Raw genomic sequence first — 20591 nt, forward strand, 5'->3', positions numbered from 1 at the left:
TTTCATCCAAAATTATTTCAGTGTTCCATCTTATTTACTTATTGCAATATCTTTACATAAGGAGCAATATCACTTTTAGACTGAATACAAAAGTATAGTTGTTTTCTCAGAATTATCTAGCATATTAACTGGGAATACAAAACTCTCAATCTCATTCCAGGACTGGGGTTTCTATAGGATACAGCTTCTTAAGAATGTTTCTAGAAATAGTTTTCAGTAATTATTTCTGAAGCAGGCAATAACAAAAAGAAAAAACAAACAAAAAGAAACTGTTTCCTATTTTCTTGTATATACATCACTTTTATGGTCCCAGGGCTGTACACAAACGTATTCTAAAGGTTTCAGTAAGCTGTGCTCACTTCAGCAGCATGTATAATAAAGGTTACAGTAAGCAGTGTTAAATTAAAATTGTCAAAATTAATATACAATGCCTTTAAAAGTCAGATTTATCACGCTAAAGAAAACAGAAGTACATAATAACCTGTTCAAATTATGCCTAAAATTTTTAGAGTAGATTTACCAAAATTTAATGTTGGAAAAAATTTGTTTTAAATGTCCAAGTTCCTGGTGCAAGCCTTCCCCAAATCAGGAGATGAGTGTATTGCAGTTGACAGGCTCCTAAGTTTCTGTGAATTCTAGTTTTCACTTGTTACATATATATATACACACACACACATATTTACAAATACATATGTAAATATATGTATTTACATACGTTTCTTTTTCCTTTGGGACTGCGCCTGTGACATATGCTATTCCCAGGCTAGGGACTGAACTGGAGCTACAGCTGCTGGCCTAGGCCACAGCCACAGCTACACCAGTTCCGAGCCATCTCAGTGATATATACCACAGCTCCCAGCAACGCCAGATCCTTAACCCATGGAGCAAAGCCAGCGATCCAACCCACATCCTCATGGATACTAGTCGGGTTCGTTTCCACGGAGCCACAACAGGAACTCTTATTCTTTATATTTATTGTAGTCTTTTCCTAAAGACTTTCCGTAAGAAATCAAATTTTTAAAAAAGAAGAAACTATAACACTCAGAGGAAATAATAAAACAATAATCAATCAAGTAAACTTCTGGGGGCATCATTGAACCTGAAGGAGAAATGATTCAAATTCAGATTACCATGATCTGAAATAAGGATGAGGTTCAGGCATCGATGCAAGTTTAGCTCCTTAAGACCATCCATCAGCATGCCAACCATGTCATCAACCCTCTGCAGAGCTCTGATGACCTAAGAAAGGGAAACAATCTCATGTCATGCAGTTAAAAGTATTCATGAAATGCTTCTTAAGGCTCTGTGTACTTAATTTTTAAAAATTAGAACTTTTAGGAATACAACCCATTATTTCCATACAAACTACATGTATTTTTGCATCTGAATATCACAAGGGCACAGAATGGCACATGGTTTTGGCAAACTGCTTTGGCGTTTCTCTCTTGCTCTCTCCTGCCAAAACCACTGGCGGGAAATTCTTGCGCAGCTTTGCCTGTGTTTTCTGCACTGTATCAAAACAGTCTAATTGTTATTTATAGCCCATGAACTTCACTGTATTATGAAATAAGCTCTTTCGACATGGTCTTTCATTCACTCAAAGATACCCAAGCAACATGAATTGGAATTTTTAAATATTAAGATAAAGTGGGTTTTGATGAGCCAATAAATAATATCAGAGTTTAATAGAATTTTTAAGTTGATGAGTATGATTTGAGAAGTAATGGGCTCAACTTTGAATGAAGAGGAATCAGAAAAGCAGGTAATTTGGGAAATCTTTAGTGAATCAGAAAAAGTAGCACTGGTCTTAAAACTTACCTGACCTGATAATCGATTACAAAATGAAACTTGGATTTACTTGGAGCCAAAATGACCTAGACATGGGTCTTAAGTGTCCATGATTTGAGGGAAAGAATAAAAATGATAGTAGCAGCTGGCTAATTGTTCAGACTAAGATAAGAGCTACAAGAAACATTTCCCTTTGTCTAATTTCAAGATGGCCATCTTGCTGGCCACGTATCTCCCACCTCTAAGAAGGGGCATCTCTCCTTATGTGAAGGACAGAATCAAAGCAAAGGCACACAGGATTGTTAACCACACTGAAGCCACTAGAGATATTTTTATGGAAAGAGCACAATGGTAAACACCGACTTAGATGAAGGTCAACTTCCCTTTCTCTAGGTTCTCTTTTATCTGATGAGATGGCACCCAAGAGAAATCTACTCTTTAGAAGGGGAAAATCTGGGGTAGACCCAGGGTAAGGAAAATCGGGGGAACATGGTTTAGGCAGCTGTTTTACATTCAGGAGAGAGAAATGAGCATGCTTCTTCTCTCTTCCTTATTTAGAGGAAGTAGCATCCTAAAGAACAGGGCTCACAATGGACATACTGGGCCAGGCTTTAGTATGAACTCCATCATTGGTGCTCACAAACTGTCCAGCCTGGGCAGAAGAACTGATGGGAACTTGGGGGGTAACTCCATTAAGGAAGCGTTTCCCTAGCCTTTTATCTCTTGCACTTACATGGAGCAAAAGATAACTAAATAAAGATTCCGATTTGGAATCCTGGCAATACCTCTTCTCCTCTGCATCATGACCAACCATATTCACAGATTCTTACTTCTGTTTCTTTTACATCTTAGGTCCCAGATAAAATATAAATCATCTTTTAGTTTACAGGAACAAGGAAAGAAGCTCAAATCCTTTTCTGTTCTAATGCCCTTTGTGCTCTAAGATACGAAAATGATTTGGCCAGGAGTATCTGATGTTTTAAAGCACCATACCAATTACAAATACAGCCAGAAGCAGGCTAAGTTCTTGAAAGGGTGTCAGGTCAAATAAGATGTTACACTGAGAGCGTTAGTCCATGAACTACTATCTCCAATGGTTATTTGAACACCTTTATACTCTTGATAAGATCTCCCATTCTTTGTTTGATGCACAAGCTCTCTTGTAAGTGTGGTCTCAGACAGCCAGAGACATAGCTCCCAAGGGGGAGAGTGCATAGGAAGGCTTCTTCTGCCATGTGATTTAGTGTCCTACATTTTCACAGAAAATTGAAGTCTTAATTATTCATACATTTTCAAAGAGCACTTAGTTTTTAGGCCAATGTAAGGGGCCAGAGAATGGACAAAGGCTTTGGAACTGAAAACATGGAACTTAATTCACCACTGGTTCAACTTAGCACTGTAGATAGTGTAAACAAAACAAAGCTCCTAACTCTTTTTGCTGAGAGTGAATCCTGGGGTGTAATAAAAATGTGCTTAAAACTCACTCTTCAGAGATCATGAATTCTTATAGATTAGTGAAGAAATCTGCTTCAGAGCAAGGTTCAGTTAGATGTCACTGGGCTTAACGAAGTAATCACTGATAAAAATGTACTTACTTCACTGCTGACTGGTCCGTATGAATGACCCGAAGAATCTGGTTCTTCTAAATACAGAGTGTAAAAGTGTGGTCTAAATCAAACAGTATCAAAATGTAATATTTTACGAACACATTGTAAAACAGAATAGAAAGAATAATTCAACAATCGATAGTGAATAAAAATTACACAACACTGGGGTATCATTCCTAAACTTGCTGAGAAATAATTTACACATTTAGAACTCTTCACAATGGGGCTGTAATAACTCACTAAAGAGTGGGAAATAAAACATCAGAGCCAAGAGCAAAGTTTTCTTGTCCTCTGTTTGAAATAATTTGACATTTTTATAAAACAAAGGAGTATTTTATGACGGAAATTAATCACTTACATACCTTTCATCTTTAGGAAGCTGCAGCCACTTAAGAACAGCTAAAATTCTCTCTTCAAATGGTACTGAACTACAAGTAAAGATGAACCAAATGAAACAAATCTGTGACAATTGTTTGGGTTTAAAATATAAATGTTTGTCTTACTGAAAGCTGCATTCAGAGAGACTAAAACAATTCAAGGCATCAACTGTGTTTGAAGAGTTGTAAACTATACACATATGAAAGTTGTAATCTAGTTTAAAAATGTGTGACCTATACTCTACTTGAGGATCTTATTTCTGTACCTGAGAACAGCAATTGCTAGTGCATGAATGACTCATGTGTCGATACACTCTTCAAAGGGAGCTTCACAGAGAACTCACGTGTTGATGAGTCTTAGTAAAACTGGGAAGTGGATGCCTGATGGGCAGACACTTCTCCAGACAACACTTTTTGGGCAGAATTAATGACACCTTCCTCTGGGCACAGGTTTGTGTTTACACAACCCCATCACAGGGCTTGTCCAACCCCAATACACTTGGTTGTGTCCTCTATCAGACCTTGAGAAGCCAGAGAACATAAGTCACTACTCTTGGAATCCCCCAGACCTAGGAGAGTGCCTGGCACACAGCATCTCAATTACCATCCATGGAATGAAATTCATGGCAAATAACAAAGTGCTCCTGTGAACCATAAAGAATAAACAACGGCACATGATCACCAAAGAAAAATCATTATGTGTTTCTTGTTTGGAATTTATGAGCTTTTTCTCTCATCCCTCAAACACACTGTTGTATTGTTTTTACAACATAACATTCCTAATGTAAGACAGAATTATTTTGGTGGTCTCCCTAAAATGATCCAGAGGGAGTCTTCCAGAAAAAGAAAATTTTTGTTTTTTTCTCAATACCTCATGTATTTTGAATATCACAGGGAGGTTACTCTAATCCATTCTTACATGAGATGGAATGTTTATTACAGTACTTGGAAAATGTAAATCCATAGGTGCCATTAATATCTTCTTTTAAATAATATTTCCAGACACCAGAGAGTCATTCCTACCTGTGTCCCTTTAAGACTTTCATCTCCTGCTTCTAGTTCTCTTTCTTCCTAGAGTGAAAATATGCAGGGCCTCCACCCAGAGGCCTGCATTTTCACCAGGACTTCAATGCATTTTTTTTTCACATTCTTTTTTTTTTCATACTATCCTCCATCATGTTCCAACACAAGAGACTGTGCTGAACAGTAAGACCCCACTGCTTATCCATTCCAAATGTAACAGTTTGCATCTACTAACCCCAAACTCCCTGTCCCTCCCACTCCAATTCTATTTACAAAACAAACAGATCAGGCCCTGGGGAGAGCAGGACTTCAATTCTTATACCTGCCCGAAGATCTAAATGCAAACTCCAACATGCCACCAGTGTTTTCTAGAAAACCTCCAGGAAAAAACTCATCTAGTTTTACACTCAATTTACCATTCATCTAAAACGGTGAAATAGAGTTCTTATTCTGACAGGTCTCATTGTTCAGATAACATATCATTCAAATGCTACAACTCAGGCTGTGATAAAACAAAACAAACAAACAAAACCTGTTCTACGTTATAGGACCTAGAAAAAGTACATCTATACATACCCATTATATATTTTATACAAGTCTGGGAGAATTCCATTAATTTTCACATCTGATCCTGGCCAAAAAAATGTGCCTGACTTCACGCCTTGATATTTAGCTGTAAGCCAAATCTGGGGAAGATGGTGAAGGAAAGTCAGGATATTATGCAAACATTCAGTTCTCAGGAAACTATGTGTTCATGCAACACCAGTGCTTTCCTCTTAAGTGCTAGAACCAGTACAAACACTAGTGAGTGGATATGAGAAAACTGAGGCACAGAAAGAATAATTTGCCCAAGGTCACACAGCTTTAAATGTCAAGGCTAAAACATGAATTTCTAATTTGCAAATTAAACACCATACTCTTTTCCTTCAAAGAAGAATATCAAGACTATCCAAATAGACCTTTTAGAATGGTTATGGCATTTTTTTAAAGTAAAAAGGAGAACACATTTAAAAATCACAATTAGAGAGAATCTTCTAAATTAGCAACTGCAAACAAAGTCATACTCTTGCAGAAACAACCAGCTTTGTGTATTAAAATATTACCCCTAGACTATTGCTATATGCTACTAGGACAAGGAGGCAGAATCAAGTAGAAAAGAAAAATGGCTCAGCATAACCCAAACCCAGCTCTGGAATAAACTCCACAATGATACAAGCTATATTTAGAACGATCTACACTTATCTCCATTTGCATAAGGATGGCCACAAACACAGTAAATTAAATAGGTTATTAAAAGCTCCAGGGAATCTGGTATTTTACTCTAACTGAAACAGATTATAACAATAAAAAATATTTTGATAGCTAAAACAAACAACTCACTGGTTCTCCTTTGTACCACTCAGGGTTAAATTTCTCTTTAGTTTTAAGTGCAAAGTTTGCATTCATTTTGGGATCATACATTTTATTGTCAATTATGCCATGGGATTCTGGATAAAGCCCCTGAAAAACAGAAAAAAACAAGTTTTATGCAGGTTATGTGTTTTTAATGTTAAAGTCACAGCACCAAATCATCAAAGTTGTAGCACCAACTGAAGCTACAAGGAACTTAACACAGTGTAAGGAGAGAAGAATAAAACAACAGGTTTTGTCAAAACACAGTCAACTGCTCAAGATTTTATATAGTATTTGGTTTTAATTTATGTGATAGGAGAAAATAAGTTAGGAATGCTATGGATGAAGTTCTATACAAAGAAGCAGTCTCTCAAATTTTGAAAAATGTACTACGTTCTTCTTTTGCATTGCTTGGTGAAACATTTCTGCAGAGCAAACTCCTCTTTGCTTTGGTCCCAGAATAGCTTGTACAAATAGTAGCTAGTATATTAATTCTCTGGCTTCAACCCTAAGGCCTAATGACTCTACTTTTTTTTTTTTTTTCTGGACTCAAATTAAATCTGGAAACTTTGAGTGAAACAAAAACAGGGCTAAAATCCTATCTAAAGTCAGGCAAAGTGGCTTGCTTAGACTCATGCGTCAGGATGACTGGAAAGACAGCTGAGAATATGTGAGTGCAGACAGTTTGGTGCTTAAATAAAGTAAGCTCCCAAACTAATCAGAAAAAAATAGGACTCAAGGGTCAGAGAATCCTAAAACTGAAAGGAAATCAAGGACACGTTTCTTGCGGTCTTTAGCCACCTCTTTCCACGGATGGGAAATTGAGACCTAGAAGGTAAAGTGACCTTGCCAAGCGCACGGTTTGCTAGCGAAAGAGCTAGGATCAGAACCTAGGTTTCCTCTAGTCAACTTATGGAGCATGATAACGTGAGAAGAAAGAATGTATATATATATGTATGTGTGACTGGGTCACCTTGCTGTAGAGTAGAAAAGTGACAGAACACTGTAAACCAGCCGAAATGGAAAAAAATAAAAATCATTAAATTAAAAAAAAAAAAAAGAACCTAGGTTTCCTCACTCAACCACACAATGAAAAAGAAGTAATTTTTTTTCGCATCGGAAATCTAGTTATTCCCTTGAAAAATGTGACACTGACATCTCACTTCTGTGAACATATAAAAGCTGAAAAGCAGAGCTTACTGTGACAATGCTGTAGTGATTGGGGAAAGTTTTTGTTGGATAGACTGGTCTCATGTTTTTAGTGTATGTTCCACAGGTTTCTACAAGGGAAACAAATTAAAGATTGTTATTAAATACAATGGCAATCAGTTTCTCTCACTGAAGTCTGGTACCACAGACATCCAAATGGTATGAAAAAAATGAACTCAGGAGGGATTTATAACCACATAAAAATTCAGGGTGAATTATGAAGCAATGTTGTAGATTCAAATGGAATGTAAAGAGTTAGTTTTTCTCCTAGTTAGAAAAACCTTAAAAAAATTAAGCCAATGAATCAATTATATGATAATTGATAGTTTTTATACCCTATTTGATTTTTTCCTTTTTCAATAGCAATGATGATATGGTGATACTTATATTACTGATGGTTCTGTGATTGAAAACTTTGGCACCAGTGCTAAGAAAAGACCATTCTACTATTGCATCAATAACTTATAGAATAATCATTCCATTAAGGCTTTAATTGAAACAGAGAATTTGGAAGGCTGCCACATGATAACTAATGTCTACACTACTAGAATCATATCAGAAATACTTCAGGAGTTCCCATCGTGGCTCAGTGGTTAATGAATCCATTAAGGAACCATGAGGTTGCGGGTTCGATCCCTGGCCTTGCTCAGTGGGTTAAGGATCCAGCATTGCCGTGAGCTGTGGTGTGGGTCACAGACTTGGCTTGGATCTGGCGTGGCTGTGGCTGTGGCATAGGCTGGTGGCTACAGCTCCAAATTAGACCCCTAGCCTGGGAATCTCCATATGCTGCGGGAGCAGCCCTAGAAAAGGCAAAAATACAAAAAAAAGAAAAAGAAATAACTTCAGTTTTTGAAATTCTATTTTAAGATATAATACATATTACACAAATAAGTATATAAATGATTTTTCCAAAAAAGGAATCCAAAGTTCAAAGAAAAAAAAAAACCTTATAAATCTTATCCTTGTATCTATCATCAAAGGATAAAAGTCCTAAGATAACTGTTATTATCTTAGAATTACTTAAAAGGCAGCTTCATAATAATTACAACATTAAACACTAATTCCTTATCAACAAGTTTAACTCCTTTGCAATAGAGAAGTTGCACAAAACAGATTTCTACCAGTATTTTTCCAAAACAAGATTGCCTCCCTAGTCTATCTCACTGAAATGGTGGCACTCTAATAGTAAACTCCAAGGTTACTCACTTAGTTTGCTAATAACAGGAAGAAGTCCACCCCAAGTGTGTAAATATTCTGCCCTGAAACCATCCAAAGAAAATAAGAGGATTGGAGGCTTTTCAAACCTGAGTGAGGAGAAAGAAAGAAAGAAAAAAAAAGAATATTTAAAGAAGCACAAAGAAGATATGCATCCAGTGAAGATTTTCTCTTTCCTTCACATAGGTCCTGGGAAGATTTTCCACTGATGTCGGCATGTCATCTAAAGAAAAACAAGCTCAGCAAGCGTCCTTATAAAGGATAATTCTACAAGCCTTTTCAAGTACCTGCTTTTATAGTTCATTATATCTCATAATAATAGATAATACATATTATTTTACATATAATACATATATTATAGTTCATTATATATCATCAAATAGTATTGATTAAGCACTCATGCCATGTTGAGCCACCAGACAGAGACTATTATTCATGGTTTCTGCTATTCTAGAAGCTAGACCAAATGGAACTAAAACATGATAACATTTTCCCAATTTACAAGAGCATAAATGATAACAAACAGCATTTTCTAAATTATGCTCTTGTTTGCACTATTTTTTCCTAAAAAACCATTTTCTGATATTGTCGCTACTTGAATCTAACAGATAATATTGCATATCACACAAATTATATACAATATTTAGCTTTTAAGCTCACCACATTGAAAAGATATTAATATTTAGTAGAGAAGTTGGAGAGGTATTTATTACCTTTAAATATACAGACAACAAAGAAATGATCCAAAGCTAGGAATGAACAATGAAGATACACCCTCCCACTCCCCACACGCAGGGTCACATGGGTCTAGGGAAATCCAAAGAGGGAGGAAAAAAAAAAAAAAACATGTACAATAATACACTCGGCAAAAGAGAATAAATAACTATGGGCCACTGTTCCATGGTGACACCAAAAGAGGCATTGTTCAGAAGTTTTGCAGCTTCTAATGATATCTGGTACATGTTATCATTGGATAACAGTGAAAAAACTTTTTCACTGTTAAGTTTACTCGGTAATTTAAAATTTGTGAGCAAAAACTTGCCTGGCCTGGCACTTTTCAACTCCACCACCTTCCCAGCTTACTGTCATATACAGAAAACCGAGAAGATTGTGTGTGATTGCCACTCACTAGTACCTGTACTAGCTGTTGGGAGACTCTGCAGAATCAGCTGCAGATTGTCTCGCCGGTGCATCCTGTATAAGATTTCTATTCAATCTAAAGAAAGCATAAAAACAGTCTGCTGAGCCTCCAGGCAAATATACTGGTACCATAATTTCCAGGGTAATAAAATATGTCCTAAATTATAGTCTTCTCATAAAGAAAGGAGGACTTCTATTTTCCACTAGCAGGGTCGACATTTCAACTAAAAAATGATGGCCATGTTTAGAAGGAAAAGAAAAATTCGAAAATTAAAATTAAATCTAAAACTTCCTGGAGTTCCTGCTGTAGCACAGCAGGCTAAGTATCTGGTCTTGCCACATATGTGGCTAGGTTACAGCTGTGCCTCAGATTTGATCCCTGGCCCAGGAACTTCCATAGGCCATAGACATGGCCAAAAAAGAAAAAATGAATAAGATAAAATAAAATTTCCAATACACCATGGACTTATTAGACATCTTAGCGTACACGAGAAGTCCCCTTTGCAAAAAGGCTCTTCTGTTGAGACCTTTTGGTTTGGGTTTAGCCTTTGCTGCTGCTATTACTGTTGTTTTAAACAGAAAAGTACCCTCTCATCCAAGAGAAAAAAATACATATTTAAAAAACAAAAATTATTTATATAAATAAGCTAAAATGTAGCTTACAAATTTTTAATAGTTTGGAAAAAATATTATTTGAAACATGCAAAAATATTTATAAAGATTAATAATTCAAATTACATGAGTTCTCAAGTGGAACAAAGATAAACATGTCTAATACTGTCACAAATTCCCACCTTTTGATTTCCACAAAATTTTTTTCAATACCTTGTATACATAAGGTATCGCTCAAAATACTTTAAAGACAAAAATAATAAGTATAAATTATAAAAAGTATGCAACATCTTCTCACAGACATGTTATCCTAAAAATATATAAATGAATCAAAATATGAAAAAAATCAAAAGACGCTGTAATTTGCTGTTAAATTCAATTTGAAAAACATCAAATAAAAGTAAAGATCCTTACTTTCTTTAGAAAGTAAGAAAGACACAAATTCCACTCAACACTCAAAAATACCAAAGGCCAAATATTCATGACCTCTCTTTTTTTCTACTAGCTTCCAGAGTGGGGGTCATGCCACAATTATATCTATACTACCAGGGACCCAAAGAAGGGCTAGCTAAAAAATAATATTCACTGAATCAATGAATAATTATTATTTTTATCTTTTTGATTTGATAGGAGAAAAAATTGGTACCTCTAAAAAAGAAAAAAATGAGGGAATTCTCTTCTTGGCTCAGCAGTTAATGAACCCAACTAGGATCCATGAGGTTGTGGGTTCAATCCCTGGCCTTGCTCAGGGGTTAAGGATACAGCATTGCTGTGAGCTGTGGGGTAGGTTGCAGATGCGGCTCGGATCCCGAGTTGCTGTGGCTGTGGTGTAGGCCAGCAGCTGTAGCTCTGATTAGACCCCTAGCCTGGGAACCTCCATATGCCACGGGTGCGGCCCTGAAAAAGAAAAAAAAGAAAAAAGAAGTATCGCAAAATATAATCTTACCCTGCTGGACACTGCGGCTCATTAATGCTCTCACACGTTTCCTCTACCCAACTTTTCTCACCTAAAACATTTTCAAGAAATACAAAAATGAGTTGGACACACTAAATAGAAACAATGATGAGACACATTAGGACAGATTCCAAATAATGTGGGGGATGATTCTAGGTAAATATAACGAATACAGGGAGATATTCTGTTTCAAAATAAGAGATCGTTGATGTCAGGAATTAAAAAATGAATGTATAATTGCAAGCCTATAACATATTACTATGTGAGAACTTGAAAGTATCTTTTCCATTTTCAAGTTCTTAACACTTTCAGCCAAAACTGACAACCCTCCTTCTATCCACAAAACAAAATCATCTGGTAGTAAATCCTTGATGTCTTAGTTCCTCTCATACAGAGCCAGGTTCTATCAAGGAATTTCAAGGAAGCCTGTAACACTCAGACAAGACATCATAATAACATCACTTTATACAGAATCTTATGCACTAACTTCACATCCGCTCTCTCAGTGCACGGCACACATCGCTCTCACTTACTAAGAGAGAACCTGTTACATGGTCAGTCAGGATTGCAAAACTAATCTTTCCACAAATACAGCATTACACATGCAACTAACATCAAAATAACCTAAAGGGGTAATAGCAGGAGGGTGAGTGACCACGGATAAAACACGATTGGTCATTTGTAGATAGGGAGTTCCCATTGTGGCTTAGCTGGTTAGGAACCTGTCTAGTATCCATGGGGATGAGGGTTCAATCCCTGGCCTCACTCAGTGGGTTACAGGATCCGGCATTGCTGTGAGCTGTGGTGTAGCCCGAAAGCTTCATCTCCAATTCGACCCCTAGCCTGGGAACTTCCATGTGTCGAAGCTATGGCCTTAAAAAAAGCAAAAAAAAAAAAAAAATCAACCCAAACAAACAAAAACATGATTGGCCATGTGTGCATAATAATTATTATTATCAAGCTGGGTGACACACACAAGCGTCATTACATACTCTCTCTACTCAGGTATATATGTTTGAAATTTTCTTTTAATAAAATGTTTAATAAGCTTTTTTTTTTTTACAGCCAATATGATGGATCAAGAACTATGACTTCTAAGGTTAAAAAATATACCTGTGCTAAACCCAGCTAAGACCTAGGAAGATGTCAGCCTGCATCTGACCCGGTGAGGGCATGAAATCCTGACCTCGGCATACGGAGCTATAGTTGATGCAACAGTCGCCCTTGTCCCTGCAGTCATCTGAACAGGAGCAGAGGCTTCGGGACAATCTTTTCTCACCACACCTGAATTTGCTGCAAGTCCATATCCGTTCTAGAAACAAATATCCACAGAATACATTTTACGGTCCATGTGTATTATGTATAACTGAATCACTATGTTGAAAGCAGAAATTACCACAACATTGAAAATCAACTACAATTCAATAAAAGCTAAAAAGTAAAAATAAAAAGCAGGGAAAACAACGTCCACTGCCCCCGCCCCCAATACATTTTATGGTCCAAATTTAACATGTCTAAAATGAACCCAGAATTGTCTTCTGGAACATGATCTGTGAGAGACAATGGGCTATTTCCTAAGTCCGAGTCACTCACAGAAGTTGCCACCACAGTGGTCCATCTAAAATAACAGAAAATACACAGGCAGCAATTATTTCACTGAAAATCCAGAATCTCATCATTTTAAAATGTAAACAAATGTAATTATTATTATTTTACAATGCCCACATAGATCTTGGGTTCTTCCACCAGTCACTGTTGGAGAACTCAGAATTTAATCCAAACTAGCTCACTCTCATTGAAATGTTATTCCATGTCATATGTAGAAAAGATCAAATCAAACTGAGAAAATTTCCAAAGTCTGATAGTTTATTTTAAAGTTTAAGTGGACATCTTAGGAACTCCTGCTTTAATAAATCTGTAATGAAAACAGTCATATATTTTAAGCAGTCTTTTTCAACTTAGTTGAAATGCAAACTAGACTAAATAGGCTTTCAGCATACATTAAATATAGGTATAGTTCTACTATTCATAAGATTTTTACCAAAGGCAAAATATGTGAACTTTATTTTTCTCAGGAAATATAAAGGCCAAATTTCAAAAAATTTCAAGTTGGTTAGATAAATCCCATCCCTAAAAGATGCAGAACTTCCCTTTGGTCTTTTGCCAATGCCCATGACCCCATCTTTGCCCCTGCATATTTTTACCTGGTGCTATGCATGTCTCCTGGTAATCTAGACAGCAGTTTCCAAGGTCAACGCAAGCAACATCACAGCGACAGTTCCCAAATGTTCTCTCAAAGCAGCGACCTTTGCAACTTTTAACTGAAAATATTGAAAGAGTAAGATATTTCTAATCATCATACAATTACAAAGCAAACAGCAACTAATACACCTAAATTACATATAGAGGAGGTCCAAATACTTTTAGAAAACACAGTTGGGGTGGGAATTAAAGTTAACCAAGAATATTTTCACAAATACATAGAGAAAGGAACACAGAAGGTAGTAACCTTATATAGAGAGTTTGTAACACACAAGTTTGCCATAGGAAAAAAAGATAACTTTATATATATATTATAAACCCTACAGTGGCTAGTAAAACTTAAATACTTACAGCAGTAAAGAAAAGAAAAATAATAGGAGTTCCCACTGTGGCAGGATCAGCGGCGTTTTGGGACCACAGGATTGCAGGTTTGATACCCAGCCCAGCACAGTGGGTTAAGGATCTGGCATTGCTGCAGCTGCAACTTAGGTGGCAACTATGGCTCAGATCTGGTCCCTGGCCTGGGAAATCTATATGCTTCAGGGAAACCAAAAAAAAAAAAAAAAAAAAAAAAAAAAGCCAAAAAAAAAGAAAGGAAAAGAAAAAGAAAAGGAAGAAAAATAAGAAGAGTTAGTTCTGAATATTTTATACCATGAAAAGGTTGGCTTCAATGAACACGGAGTTCTTTAAAAAGTCATAATCTATGAGTATTTCAGAAGAGAAAGAACACCTTATCTCACTTGCAATTTGGTATAAGAAGAAATAATGTGTTTATTACGTAGGACATTTTCTGCAGGACCCATCTCCCTCCATCACCTAAAACACCCATCACACCTTCAGATCCAACCTGGCTCCCTCTGAAAAGCTTTCCCCAATTCCCCGATCTAGGTCTTTTTTTCCTTTTTGGAAGCTTGTATAAAACCTTATCCTTCCTCTCAGACTCTTAATTCCATTTGTAACTAGATTATTTGGTCTCACACTACACCACAAACGTCTTAAGAACAAAAATGCTGCTCAGCACACTGTAGCCCTGGCACCCAGCAAGATCCTTGACTATAGTTGGTTCTAATAAGTTTTCATTAAATGGATAGATGGTGGATAGGGAAGGAAGACACTTTTTATTAAAAACAAATTTACATCATAACAGTGTACTAGTTGTCTGGATAAACTAGGTTTTTCTTGGGTGACTAAAACATCAGGATGGTAAGGAAAAAAACCCCACTTATAAAACAACAGAAGTCCAACAGAAAAAAAGGAATAATCCTAACTCTTGGCTTCAGTGGTCTCCCAAACCAAGAAGACACTACCATAGAATTTAACTCTCATTTGACACTGAGAAATTAGGGAGTTTCAAAGACATAAAATGACAGTAATAGTGTCCAGGGTCAAAGATACTAACTCCTCATCCAAAGGGGAAACAAGCTATCGTAATAATAGCTATTACTTGGAGCTTGTTAATATGCTCCAGGTCATTTCAAAAATCTTGTGCATTCTTTGTTGAGTTTAGATTAAAATTGCTGTTTTCAATCCTCCAGTTTTATTTTTAGTGCCAAACTAAACTCAAGGCTACAGGGATGAACACCAAAGTCTACAGCCTCTTAATTTTATTAAATGTTGCTACGTTTTCTTCTGAAGAGTTGCTGACTAAATATATAAAGTTACTAAATTTCATTCATTTAAACAATAAAGGACAGCTTAAAAATCATTAAAAAAAATTAAATATTACAGGATGGTTAAACAAAAGGATCTGTTCAATTTTCAAAACTGTATTCCCTAGGAAGACCACCAGTGATGTTAATGGGGAAAAAATAAAAATGACCTCAGAGCCAAAATGACTGCTACAATATACGGTGATTCAGAGTTTTATTATTTATTTATTTAGTCTTTTGTCTTTTCTAGGGCCACGCCTGAGGCATATGGAGGTTTGAGACTAGGGGTCCAACTGGAGTGTAAGCGCCGGTCTACACCAAAGCCACAGCAACACTGTATCCCAGCCGTGTCTGTGACCTACACCACAGCTCTTGGCAACGCCAGATCCTTAACCCACTGAGCGAGGTCAGGGATGGAACCAGCAACCTCATGGTTACTAGCTGGGTTCGTTAACCACTGGGCCACGACGGGAACTCCCACAGTTTTATTATTTATAATAATCTTGTCGATGGCTAGATTTCTGCACTTGATATGAAACAAAAATGCAAAAGTTCTCTGTGGTGCAGTGGGTTAAGGATTGGTGTTGTCACTGCATGGTCTCAGGTCACTGCTGTGGTGCAGGTTCGATCCCTGGCCTAGGAACTTTCAAATGCTGTGGGCATGGACAAAATGTGTGTGTATGTGTGTTTCTAGAAGCTTAAGAACATCTCTATTGCTTTGAAATGTTTGCACTTTCAAAAGACTTATAAGCATGTAAGGATAAGTTTCAGATAAGCCCTAGTAACCTCTAGGGCTGCTTCTGGAACTAACTCCTTTTTTTTTTTTTTCCCCATTTTTTTTATTACTCAAATGAATTTATCACATCTGTAGTTGTATAATGATCATAACATCTGATTTCACAGCATTTCCAACCCACAGCCCAGGCACATCCCCCCACCCCCCAAACTGTCTCCTCCGGAGACCATAAGTTTTTCAATGACTGTGAGTCAGCATCTGTTCTGCAAAGAAATTCAGTCTGTCCTTTTTTCAGATTCCACATGTCAGTGAAAGCATTTGATGTTGGTGTCTCATTGTATGGCTGACTTCACTTAGCATGATAGTTTCTAGGTCCATCGAAATACCAGCATTTTTTGCAACATGGAACTAACTCCTTCAGGAGAGAGAATGTCCTGGGAATCCCTGGAGGAAGTCAGGGAGAGGAGCTCCAGAAGCACAGCGCTAAGACCTGTCAGCGGTGTCTGCTTGTTGGTGTCTTTGTGCTTAGTTTATTTTTTGTTCTTTTAGGGGTTCTTCTGCTTGTTTGTTTGGTTTTATCGTCACAGCCCCTCTTCATGGTTTTTGAACTTTTGCAAATAAAATATTATATGGCTAAAATAATAAAAGAGCTTCAAGGAGAAGGCTCAAACCAGCATCAAATTTGCAATATCTATGGAGCACGCAAAAGATTAGGACATAAGGCAAATCTCAGTCACATTCTGAAGGCTGAATTTTATCCCTACACACACACATACACATTGTCGTACTAATTACCTTCTTTGGCACAGCTTGGTTTCAACCCAAATATACAACCAAGGATTGTTGTTAACACACAGACTGACAATACCTGTGGGGAGGAAAGAGAAAATGATATAGCATCAAAATCCTTTTATTGCTTCGAATGTTTCTAAACATGTTAGTGCTGGTCACACAATGTGTGCACTTTGTAAAAATTCAAACTGCACACTTATGTTTGATGTACTTTTCTGTATATAAGTGATACTTCAACCAAAAGTGTATAAATATTAGCAAGCAAATCTATGCCATCTGAGGTTAATGGTGCCAGATATTTTCCAGTTGATGTAAATGAACCCAGTCCAAAAACATCATAATAAAGGGGGAGGGGAGAGAGGAAAATCTAATCAGAGATTCAATTTTCTATTTGTTAATTCACAAAAGGCAACACGAGAATATCAAGTACCTCCTTCCACAGCTGAATCACACAAACCTCATCACTCTCCTCACACACACTGTGACAGCTTATGGGAATGAGCAACAGACAGAGTGGGATGACTATATCCTGGACCCAAATGTCACCACAAATTGGTTGTATAGAGATTCTGGACATTAGTTTACTGATTTATAAAATTAAAGAGCTGAGCCCCAAGAACCTCCAAAAATCTTTCCAGCTCTAACATTTTGCTGCTTTCTCATTCTCCTCTATTTTGGCCTTTGATATTTTAAAACAAGTGGTTACACCATGTAGCTCCTAAGAACGATGACAGAAGTTTTACTGGGAGTTAGAAGAAAAGGGAACAGAATAACCTACAAAACAGTCCTTAATAGTCTTCAGTAGAATGGAATTCCCTTGGCAGCTCTCTAGAATGTCACATTTCAGGACAAATCAATAAAATATGCATTGAGCACCAACCAGTGTTCCATTGTGCACCAGTCTACGTGTATAGACTGTGTTAAAAACTCAAGGAAAGAATAAGAGATACCCCAGGGAGCTTCTAGTTGTGTGGGAAAAGGTAAAAGCAACAAGCCCAAATGGCTCCTATTTTTGGTAGGCTCCAGCAAGCAGCTGCAGAGTTCTATAGTTCTTTAAAGAGGAAAGGTTGGGGAAGCTCAGGAAAGGGAAATCAGAAAACGTTTCATAGAGGAAGTCTTTGGGCTGGGCTCTCAAAGGGGAAAATGATGGTGGGATACTGCCAGGCAGAGCAGAAGGAGGTAAGAGAAGGCAGAGCTGAGGAGAGTCAGCAGAAGGAAAGGCTTGCAGGGAGGATGGCACATGAAAGGTGAATACTGAGCAGACTACTTTGGCTGAAGACAAGATTATGAAAAGGAGGATGGATCCAGCATGGAAAGGTAGAGGGGTATTTCCTAAAAGAGCCAAGATGAGGAGAAAACAGAGGCAGGAGGAATGGGTGAATGGGGCAGGGTGGACGGAAGGGAGAGGCTTTTCTGTTGTATGAACTCATTCCCCTCAAATAAAACATACTGAGTATTGACTATATGCTGGTCTGCAGACGAGGCGCTACAGACTCAGCAATAAAGCAGACAGGACCTCCGTCCTCAGGATGCCTACTGTCAAGGGATGGGAGAACTAAGAAGGATGTGACTGGTAATAAACTGAGGAGGCAGGTCTAACTTATTTCAAAATAAAATGAGGGTAAAGAAAAGAAGAGCAAAAGTATAGAGGATCTAAAGATGCAACAGGGTCTAGGTCAAGCTCTTTTTTAGAAAATCAAATATATACATCCATTAAAATAAAAAGCCATCAGAAGAAGAGCTTGAACAAGAGAGCAGCAAATAGAACAAAGTGTCAGAAGTCATTACTGATGGAATCTTTTAAGCCTTTGATGGTGGTGTAAACTGACACAAACTTATGGAAGGATAATTTTATTTATTTTTTTTTTGTCTTTTTGCTATTTCTTGGGCCGTTCCCGTGGCATATGGAGGTTCCCAGGCTAGGGGTTGAATCGGAGCTGTAGCCACCAGCCTACGCCAGAGCCACAGCGACACGGGATCCGAGCCGTGTCTGCAACCTACACCACAGCTCACGGCAACGCCGGATCGTTAACCCACTGAGCAAGGGCAGGGACCGAACCCGCAACCTTATGGTTCCTAGTCGGATTCGTTAACCACTGCGCCACGACGGGAACTCCTGGAAGGATAATTTTAAAGTCGCTATCAAAAACATTCAAAACTCTGTCAATTGTAAGTATATAGGGAAAAGAAAAAAACAGTAAAACTCATCTGTATTTAGTATACTGTGATTTAAACTGTGGAGAATTAAAGTTTTATTTATTTGTTAATAAACCTATTGACAATAGTTAGAACAGTGCTTCATCTGCCGCTCATCATGTATCTTAGAACACAGAGACTCTTTTATATGCCTTGGCAAACTGTCACATTCCTAAGTTTAGATCAGTTTCCAATGTTTCCATCTTTGTATTTTCAATATCATGAAATATCTCCAAGAATTCCCTTAATATGAGTTTTCGTGTCACTTCCTCTGGGACATCTTCATCCTTCTCATTAAAACCACGTTCCTCACATCAATACATTTTCTATCACTAAGTATCTCGGGCTGTATACCTAGAGTCTGCTGAATGGTGGCAGTGTTAACATTCCCACAGTCAGCCCATCTCTCCTATAACCACTGAGATTTGGTCTGAATTTCATTTCCAGCATTATCACTTTCCTTTTCTTAACTGTATTTTTATCTTTATCAGCCCATTCCCTCTTCAATTATTCATTCATTTAAAATGTGATGTAGCTTTACCACTAGCAGATAGAGAAGCAACACAACTACTTGCTTTTCTGTCTGCTCTGAACTCACCAACAGATGCATGGAAACTAATCAATGATAGACTCTAAAGAATCACTGACCAGAGTTCCCATCATGGTGCAGTGGAAATGAATCTGACTAGGAACCACGAGTTTGCAGGTTTGATCCTTGGCCTCGCTCAGTGGGTTAAGGATCTGGTGTTGCCATGAGCTGTGGTGTAGGTCACAGACGCGGCTCGGATCTGATGTTGCTGTGGCTGTGGCGTAGGCTGGCAGCTATAGCTCCAACTGGACCCCTAGCCTTGGAACCTTCATGTGCCACGAGTGTGGCCCCCCCAAAAAAAGAATCACTGACCATGATACACATCTGTTATTTGCATAGTGTTTTGTGGACAAAAAGGTAGAGCAAAAGCACTGTACTTTATGCTATTACTCACAGTCAACAGATCTTGGTAACTGAAATTTGAGCCATGTTGTTGGGGGACTGGTGTTATTTAAATTGTGGGAATTGGAGTTCCCATCATGGCTCATCGGTTAATGAACCCAACTAGTATCCATGAGGACTCGGGTTCGATCCCTGGCCTCGCTCAGTGGGTTAGGGATCTGGCATTGCCATGAGCTGTGGTGTAGGTCACAGACAAGGCTTGGGGCTGGCGTTGCTGTGGCTGTGGCAGAGGCTGGGAGCTATAGCTCTGATTCGACCCCTTACCTGGGAACCTCCTTATGCTGCGGGTGCAGCCTAAAAAGACAAAAATAAATAAATAACTAGTGGGAACTGAGATTGTACATGTCAGAAAATCTTGCAATGCTAGTACTGCCTATATTCTTACAAGTGGGCAATAATATAGTTGTTCAAGGATGTTTAATTCAGAACTATGGGGACAAGAGAGATGGAGTCAACAGGGAAGAGTCCAAAGACCCTCAAGCTCTGGGAGCCCAGCTTAACTGAGATCATGGAGTGTAACGGGAATGGGGGAATGGGATAAAAAGATAACATGACTTGGGGAAGTGGGAAGTCAAAGAATTAAAGAAAAGAGGATAAAAGAGGCAGGTGTGGCTGCAATGACTGAACAGTGTTAGGATCACATGGAC

The 20591-nt window shown here is 37.8% G+C and overlaps 1 protein-coding gene across 1 annotated transcript in view; it reads right to left on the bottom strand.

The window, feature by feature from the left end:
• ENPP1 (ectonucleotide pyrophosphatase/phosphodiesterase 1) overlaps positions 1 to 20591 on the bottom strand; it is a 70201-nt gene that overhangs the window by 20626 nt on the left and 28984 nt on the right. The window contains exons 2-12 of the mRNA XM_047758560.1: positions 16761 to 16833; positions 13523 to 13639; positions 12505 to 12630; positions 11310 to 11370; positions 8603 to 8700; positions 7388 to 7467; positions 6176 to 6295; positions 5372 to 5481; positions 3758 to 3823; positions 3384 to 3456; positions 1131 to 1239 (exon numbers count right to left, since the gene is read on the bottom strand). Coding sequence (XP_047614516.1) covers positions 1131 to 1239; positions 3384 to 3456; positions 3758 to 3823; positions 5372 to 5481; positions 6176 to 6295; positions 7388 to 7467; positions 8603 to 8700; positions 11310 to 11370; positions 12505 to 12630; positions 13523 to 13639; positions 16761 to 16833 — 1033 coding nt within the window. The remainder of the gene's footprint in view (positions 1 to 1130; positions 1240 to 3383; positions 3457 to 3757; positions 3824 to 5371; positions 5482 to 6175; positions 6296 to 7387; positions 7468 to 8602; positions 8701 to 11309; positions 11371 to 12504; positions 12631 to 13522; positions 13640 to 16760; positions 16834 to 20591) is intronic.

This window comes from Phacochoerus africanus, chromosome 2 (genome assembly GCF_016906955.1).
Source record: "Phacochoerus africanus isolate WHEZ1 chromosome 2, ROS_Pafr_v1, whole genome shotgun sequence".
NCBI lineage: Eukaryota > Metazoa > Chordata > Mammalia > Artiodactyla > Suidae > Phacochoerus > Phacochoerus africanus.